This window comes from Barbatula barbatula, assembly GCF_947034865.1.
Source record: "Barbatula barbatula genome assembly, chromosome: 5".
Taxonomy (NCBI): domain Eukaryota; kingdom Metazoa; phylum Chordata; class Actinopteri; order Cypriniformes; family Nemacheilidae; genus Barbatula; species Barbatula barbatula.
In genome coordinates, this window is record NC_136769.1 from 10,037,176 (window position 1) to 10,045,122 (window position 7,947).

Genomic DNA, 7,947 nt, shown 5'->3' on the forward strand with positions numbered 1-7,947 from the left:
AAAAACAAATTATATTTGATATTTGTGACGACAGTGTGCAAAGGATGTTGCCCAGACACTGTTTAATGTTTTGCATGCTGTGAATACAGCAGGCCTTCTATTGATATAGAGAAGTATAATTTATAATCCAAACATGGATACAAAAACAATATACCGCATACACACATTTTAAAGTAACAATTGGTCAAATTATGAACAAAATTCAACACCAGTTAGTATCTTGACAGTTTATGTAACCACGAAGAAGTGCCAATTCGTGTCACAGTATGTTGGCTTGTATTTGCCAATAACACAAACCGAAGCTGAACTCTAAACAGTTATTTATACCTGTAGAACTTGTCAGCGCAATGGCAGGATGCATAAAACCCCCGCATACACTTCATGTGTGGCTCACAGTCAGATACCAACAAGATACAACCTGCTTACTGCAGCTGTTAAAAATCTGTCTTGGTATGCTCTTATAAAACAGACCCGTAAACATCAATTCAGAAAAATAAGGGGGTTTCTACAGATCCTCTTTTGTATACGTTAACAATCAATAATTTGTTTATTTTCATGTATCCTTTAATCATACATTAAGAATCTTAATATAACATGACAGAGACGTCCATTTGTGTTAACTATTAAAAGCTGCCATCCCAGTCTTTTCAAAACTCTTTTTTTTCTTTCAGTGGAGTCATTCGTATTCTTGTCATGCATCTCAATCATGTTGAAAACAATTCGTTAGGCCAATTTGTTTGTTACCAGGTCTTAAATAGAATTAGATTAAAAAATCTGTATTTTTAAGTAACAAACTTATTACTGCCATAGTGTAGCAACTTTTTGTTACTATTATCATCCAGCCACACCGGTTAACGGTATAGTGTGGTCACATTCCGGTGTCTGGCGTGCACAACGAGAGACAGTCTTGCAACGTAACGGGAGCGCGCTTAAAATTTGCCTCTGTTCTGTCTGCCTCTCCCTTCAGTGCCCGCGCACTCGTGCACGCAGTGAGTGTGTTCAAGTGCCAGTCGTTTCCGTTTTGTTTCCTGATTATCGCTAGTGCTCGGTCAGGCGGGGTTTGTGCGCAGCTCTGGAGAAACGTGGAATTTGCCTTTGAACCTCAGCGCCGATCGGTGACAGCTTAACAAACATCTGCTAACGTTGTGAACAAGTAAGTTTAATTCACTTTGTGAGCTCTTTTCCCTAAATACGTTTAATCTTGTTTAGCACGTTTGGAATCAATAGTGTTGGTTGTGCGAATACTCTTGATCTGACTTGGCGAGAAAAAAAAGATCGAGTTTTAACATAAACTGCTGTATTTCTGGTATGCGTTTCCTTTTCCCGCTATGCATGGCATTGCCACGCTGATTTGTTTTGTCTGCATGCGGCGTGGCTGGGCACTGCCACTCCCCGGATCCCTGCCTTTGCATTGTTAGCCGTAATTAACGGAGTTTACGATCAGACGCTTTTCAACGGGCTCGGGCGTTTGTATCTCGTTGTAACAAGTCTCCTTATCAGTCTAGCACACTAGAATTTGACTAAATTTGTATATATAATGTATTTAAATAAAGTACGCGTGTAAATGCGGCCCGTTGCAGCTTCTGCTTTATTAAAGATCTCATTGTTATGGCTGTCAGAGTGAATACATTGGTCGTTTTGGGTTTCCTTTGTCTTCATAGATTAGATGGCGTGTCCGAATCTAATTTGGTCATACAAGGTTACATCCCGAAACCTAGTGGGCTGCCTTCCTAGACAGAAGGGTTGACCCGACTCGAAACGATTTTTACGATTCTGCACTCGCCCACGATGTATAAATGCTCCCTAGGTAGGCAGCTGGCTTGGTTTTGAGACAGAGCCTCGAAGAAGCGGCCCAAATCATGTGCAGGTGCTGCTGTCCCACGACTACTGCTATTGACCTTTCTGCTGAGCTCCACTTTTGCTAGAGTCTGGACTGTATCCAGGTTGAAATTGGGACTGTGCTTGTTATTGTGAAATCAAACGACTAAGCAGAGAATTATGTTATTTGGCGTTATTTTGGTCAGGCCACTGTGAATAGGACTTGTTATTTGATGAAGCTCTAAAGATTTGCATATTGCTGTCCAAATGAGGAACAAGGGTGTTTCGATGAGATGACAGCTTCTAACTCGTTTCACAATAAATGCATTGCATTTGACATCGTATTTACAAGAAACATCTTATGACTCCTAACATCTACTTTACTTCTGCTTATCCTTAGGAAATCTGAAAGGTACTATATCAGAAGAAGCCATTGGAACATGAGTTATGCCACTTTTCTTTGGGTTACTAACAGAGACAATAAGGGTTCTCGCCCGCTTTGGGGCTTGACCACCAAAAATAAGGGAGTAATGTGTAAGCCAGAGAGAAACCGCTCTTACGTTGGCAGATAAATGGCTTCTCAGATTTCTCTAGGATTGCACAGTGGCATTTTATTTCACATGAATTTAGTCCTCTATTGGTTTAAAGGGAGCAATGGTTTTTAAATTAGTGAAAGTGAAATATGCAGCTGTGGGTTGTAAAAAAAATTCTTCGCAAGTATTGTAGGTACTTTTTTTATTTCCAACAAAGTGCTAATGTTTTTCGAACTGACATATGCTTAAGGTTTTCCTTGCTTTGCCTTCTGTAATAGACATGCAACTCAGCTTCTGTTAAACTTAAGTTACTTTGGATGGACTGGAGCAGGTTGTCATTTAGAAGATTACTTCACCAAAAAATGAAAAAGTTCAGGATATTTCCTCCAATTTGCCCCAACGTCCAAACAAGGCCTGTCTTTTTTTCCCCAAAATATATTTACATTCCATAATTTTCCCCCCATATAGTGCAGTTCAACAGTGACTATTGTGTTGATGGTTATACAGTTTCAATGTAGCTTCAAATTGCTTTTTTCCAATTTTACTATACAATTAAGTATTTTTTCGATCAGTCTTTTAAAAAATTGATGTTTATATAATTTACCAATTACATTTTTTATAAATTACTTAAATGTTTTTAGCATTTTTATCTAATATGTTGGTAATTGATATCTTGATAGTTGAAATGGCATGTAAGGGAACTAACTAGAATAGATGACTATGTAGATTATAGACTTTGGATCCCTATTATATATATGTAATATTTACATTGCATGAAAGGTATGGTTTTAAAACTGGCAGAAGTCTCCTATAAAGTGCATTCAGACTTTCACTCTTGAATTTGTTTGTTTTTTCAGAAACAACCTGCTGTATAGCAATGGAAGCTGAACAGAATCAGGAAGTTCCAGCGGCTGCTGCCGAGACACAGGAAGTGGCTACAGAGCAAGAGAAAGAGGAGCCTAAATCTGAAGAAGTTGCTGGGGCACCTTTAGAACCGGCAGAGAAATCCAAAACGGCCCCTGAGCAGGAGGCGTCAGAGAAGACCCCAGCGATAGAGAATGGTGCTGCAGATGTGCCAGAAAAGGACAACGTGACACAATCTGAAGTGAAACTTGAAGTAGCTCCAGAGAAAACTCTAGCTGCTGTGAAACCTGAGGTGGAAAAATCTGCACCGAAGGCAGAACAGCATGTGTCCAATGCGGAACCACAAGTGAAGTCTGAACCGGAGAAACAGGAGGAAGAAGCCGTGAAAGAGGTGGAAGCTAAGAAAAAGGAACCCTCCAAAGAGGCAGAATCTAAACCAGCTGCTGTTGATGAAGGTGGGGAGACGAAGAAAGAGGAAGAAAAGGTACAAGCATCAGAGGGAGCTGAAGCTGAAGTTCCAAAAGAGGCAGAGATAGAGCAGAAAGAGCCAGGGCTACCTCTGTTCTTTGGCTGGTGTCTGCTTCCAGAGGAAGAGGAGCGGATAAAGTGTGCCACCATGGATTTTCTCAAGACACTGGACACTCTGGAGGCCTTCAAACAACACATCAGTGAATGTGAGTGGACTGTGTATACACATGCTTGTCTACAATGTTTGTGTTTTTGTAAATACAATGTTTCTTTTTTTCTAGTTACTGGCGAGGCAGAGAAAGAGGTTGATCTTGAGCAGTACTATCAGACTCAAGGTCCTCTCCATTGCACTTCAAAGTTTTGTGACTACGGCAAGGCAGAGGGGGCAAAGGAATATGCAGAGCTACAGGTCCGTTTTCCTCACGTTTTAAATCATACACATTATTTTATGTAACATTTGGCAGACTTGTTTTTAAAGGCTTTGATGGGTGGCCATTTTAAACAGATGGCAAAACGCTAATATCGTCCAGTTCTGATAAATTGTCAATTGTTTTATTTCCTCTAGGTGGTCAAAGATTCTTTCGATAAATCTGATGAGATTTCTGTCACTGCTCTCATAGTGACCCCTCGCACATTTGGTGCCCGTGTGGGATTGACCGAAACGCAGATAAAGCTGTGGCCTGAAGGGGGAGACAAAACCGGGATTCCCGAAGCCCTTCTCCCCAGCATTGAGGATCTCCCAGCCGGCAGCCGCGCCCATGTCACGTTAGGCTGCTCAGCAGATGTGGAAGCCGTTCAGACCGGTGTCGATCTGCTGGAGATCCTGGCGATGCAGAAAGAGGGCAAGGAGGGCACCCAAGTTGAGATGGAGCTGGGTACATTGTCTTACCTCGGGGAGGGCCGTTGGTTCCTCGCCCTGAGGGAAGCAATTACAGCAGACACCAAATTCTCTAGCTTCTCCGAAGACAAACCTACCAATGACCAGGGCAAAAAGGACGGAGACAAGAAGAAGAAAAAGTGTACCATTCTGTGAGCGTAAAGCGAAGAGAGGGGAAGAGGAAGAGACATTTCAGATGGCCCCTAGCTGTGAATGATGTCAATTTTTGCATGTGTGTAGGTGAAACGCGCGTGTGTTTGCAGTTTTAGTGTATGCACGGGGATGGCTTGAGATGATTTGGCCAGCGGTGTGTCACCAGATGTTCCAAAGCAGCCTGCTGGTGCCTTTTCCTTTGCCTGGCAACACAAGCTCAGAGGCCTTTGTATCTGCCTTAAGGTCACGGATCACTTTGCTGGATTCACTCTGCGTTAGGTGCTAGTTCATGTGGCATCCCTGTGTTCCCTTTACACAAGTGCATTAACGAATGGTCTTCCCTACACTTGACATTATTATAGAGCACTTAGATTTAGCACATCTTTGCTGGTTTAAATAAACTGCTTGTACTCGATTCTTGTATTCAGACTCTGTTTGAGACTTCCTTTGTAATATTAGAAGATTTAGACATCTTTTAGATCTTCTAACTCTGAGGAAAAAACACAATCAGTAGTTTTGATTGTCCATCAAAGGGACTTTGCTAGGGTTTAGAGTGTGACTCTGTTAGTTTAGCGTGTTGTTTTTTACTGTTCCCCACTCTCTTCTGCTTTTGCAGGGCTGGTACGATGAAAAATAAAAATACGCTGCACCGTTGTTATAATCTCGAATCACTAATATTGTCTGTTCTGGTTGTCTGTTATTAGTCTGTGCGTGCATGGCAACATTGGTACTTTCTTTTTTTTGGAATCATTAAATTCACCAAGGATTCTTTATTAAATAATGGTGCATAAAATCTGTGGGATGGTTATTTAGGCTGTTTTGTGTGTCTGAGTGTTCTCTCTCTGAGCTTCTTTCCCATTTACAGTGTTGTACAACCAGTGTAGCCTGTATTTCCGATTGGATTAGTTGATACAATCAGCTCCTTCATAAAACAATTGTATTCACATGTGATAGTACATTTACTCTCTCTTTCATATCAGTTCTGAAAAATGTCCACTCTAAATACTGTGACAAGCATCGATCTGGTGCCTTCCTGATCTGTAGCTTTGTAGATGGCTGAAGCCATGCTTATCTTGGGTCTCTGATATCAAGGCACTATATTTTTGCACTTGCCATGTTTTTCATTTTTTTTTGTATACTTAATAAAGAATGTGCTTGGCTCTGATCACCATGTCTTTTATGTTTCGTTTTTTGGAGTGTCGAGTTGATTTTTCTTTTGCACTTTTGAATGTATTCATCAGGTACGGGAGTGTGTAATCGCATTAGTTTCAAATGGGTGATTGCACGCTTACTCCTAATGTGAAAATATTCACAATTGTTTCTGAGAGGTTAACTACAGACCATTGATTTCTCAGCTATTTCCTGTTTTTATATTTACACAAAGGGAATTTTCTTAATTCGAGAAGTCATTTATTTGCATATATCTGTGAAAGAATGTATAAATTGATTTTTTTTTAAATTAGAAATCTGTAATTTACCCTCAAGTTGTTTTAAACCTGTATTAATTTCGTTGTCCTGCTGAACACAAAGATATTTGGAAGAATGTTTGTATTAAACAGCTCTGGGGCACTATTGATTACAATAGAAGGAAACAATCAATTGTTGTAGCCAATGGGTCCCCAAACTGTGTAGTTTCCCCACATTCTTTAAAATATCGTCTTTTGTGTTCAACAGAACATCAAAATGTATGCAGTTTTGAAACAACTTGAGGTTGGTTAAATGATGACACAATTTTTATTTGTGGGTGAACTGTTCCCAGGCACTCAAGGACGCTTGAATCATTGTTCCTCTTGACCAGAAGGTGGCGACGGTCACCACTTACAACTGTAAATCGTTTTTCAAACAGTCTTAAATGACTAAGCAGATAATACTTTTGTATTTAGATTGTGTCTCAGTTAAATATAGGCCTACTCTCCAAAAAAATTATCATCAGTCTTTGACAAGAGCAGACTTTGGCATGTTTATTGAGTTATTTAGCCTAAATAACCTCTTGTCATTTCAAACCTGTATGACTTTATTTCTTCTACAGAACACAAGTGAATGAGTCGCGGTTAACAAGATTCTTCGAAATAAATTATTTTGTGAATCACTCAAGACAAGTCATACAGGTTTGAAATGACAAGAGGGTGAGTAAATGATGACACAATTTTCATGTTAAAGGTGAACTGCGTTTGTGTCATCTTGCTTAAAGGTTTTCAGGCAATCATATTTAGCCAAGATGAAGAGGTCTCAAACTCTCACATGTGCTTAAGGGAGTGTATGGAAGCTTGTGTTGAAAAATAAAAATGTCAATGTGTTTACACTATATATAAATGTGCTTGCTTTTTTACCATTAACTGAAAAAATGTCCCTGCCTACCCCTGTATTGCATACACTTCAACTGATGGTCTCATTTAGATATCAAGGATCCATGCCAGTGCTTCTGTTCAAAGCCTAAACTGTCTTTTTTCTAAATTCAGGTTGAGTCACGTCTCTTGGCTGCAGTTCCCTACACCCATTAACCGATGCTGCTGTGGATAAAGGAGCCAGACAGTGCATTAGCAAGACAGAGCTGCAATGCCCTTTTCAAAGGCCAAGACTTTCATCCACCTGATATTTCATAAGTGAGAGACAGAAAGCATGTTACATCACTCTGATTTTATCTGGCTAGATTGTAAAGGGCTAATTTAATTGTAAATGTCTTGTGCAAAAGAAATCTGTCCCCGGAGGGAGAGAATAACCTTCTTTAGAAAGACTTTGAATTTGGGTAGCTGATTAATCTTTCTGTCTTTACTTGCAGACGTACATTTTATTTGATGAAAAGAAATGTTGCTTATAATTTGTTTTGGGCTTGTCTACTCTTGTGTGTGATTTTTAGGTCATTGAATAAAAACCGAATCAATATTAGATTTGTTAAGGCCTACTACAATTGAACTATGGTAAGTGCACTGTGATGTAATTATTATCTCTGACTGTTTACTTGTCTGGCAACATTAAAAGATTGTGTCAATTCATTTTTAGACACTTTCAAAACTAGGTCCACGTTGCACATTCAGTTCAGTCTCTGTACCTTATTGTGGGTTCATTGAATCGCACTGCTAAACGGACGAGAAACAGTCTCGCGGTGCGGTCTGATTGGCCGAGCGGCTTGAAACGAACCAATCAAACTCTGATGCGATGAATCGCGCACCGTTGGAGTAGGCGTGGTCACGAAAAACATCGGATGGCGAGAGCCAATCAGAGATGCAAGAGATC

At 40.1% G+C, this 7,947-nt stretch overlaps 1 protein-coding gene across 2 annotated transcripts; it reads left to right on the forward strand.

Moving 5' to 3' along the window:
* The first annotated feature begins 844 nt into the window (after positions 1-844).
* Positions 845-5,878, forward strand: cnp (2'',3''-cyclic nucleotide 3'' phosphodiesterase). Of its 2 annotated transcripts, none has more exons than XM_079457069.1 (4): positions 845-1,153; positions 3,209-3,889; positions 3,965-4,092; positions 4,249-5,878. In XM_079457069.1, the coding sequence occupies exons 2-4, from the start codon at positions 3,229-3,231 to the stop codon at positions 4,714-4,716; spliced, it is 1,257 nt and encodes a 418-aa protein (XP_079313195.1). In that variant the 5' UTR covers positions 845-1,153; positions 3,209-3,228; the 3' UTR covers positions 4,717-5,878. The 2 variants fall into 2 exon arrangements, with proteins under 2 accessions (XP_079313195.1, XP_079313196.1); XM_079457070.1 differs by having other exon boundaries at positions 1,025-1,226; positions 3,177-3,889.
* The last annotated feature ends 2,069 nt before the right edge of the window (positions 5,879-7,947 follow it).

Bases quoted from the DNA above. Each gene is read 5' to 3' on its own strand.
- cnp (XM_079457069.1), top strand. From the start codon at position 3,229: ATGGAAGCTGAACAGAATCAGGAAGTTCCAGCGGCTGCTGCCGAGACA. The intron at 3,890-3,964 runs GTGAGTGGACTG...CTTTTTTTCTAG, and splicing joins CAAACAACACATCAGTGAAT to TTACTGGCGAGGCAGAGAAA. The intron at 4,093-4,248 runs GTCCGTTTTCCT...TATTTCCTCTAG, and splicing joins AGGAATATGCAGAGCTACAG to GTGGTCAAAGATTCTTTCGA.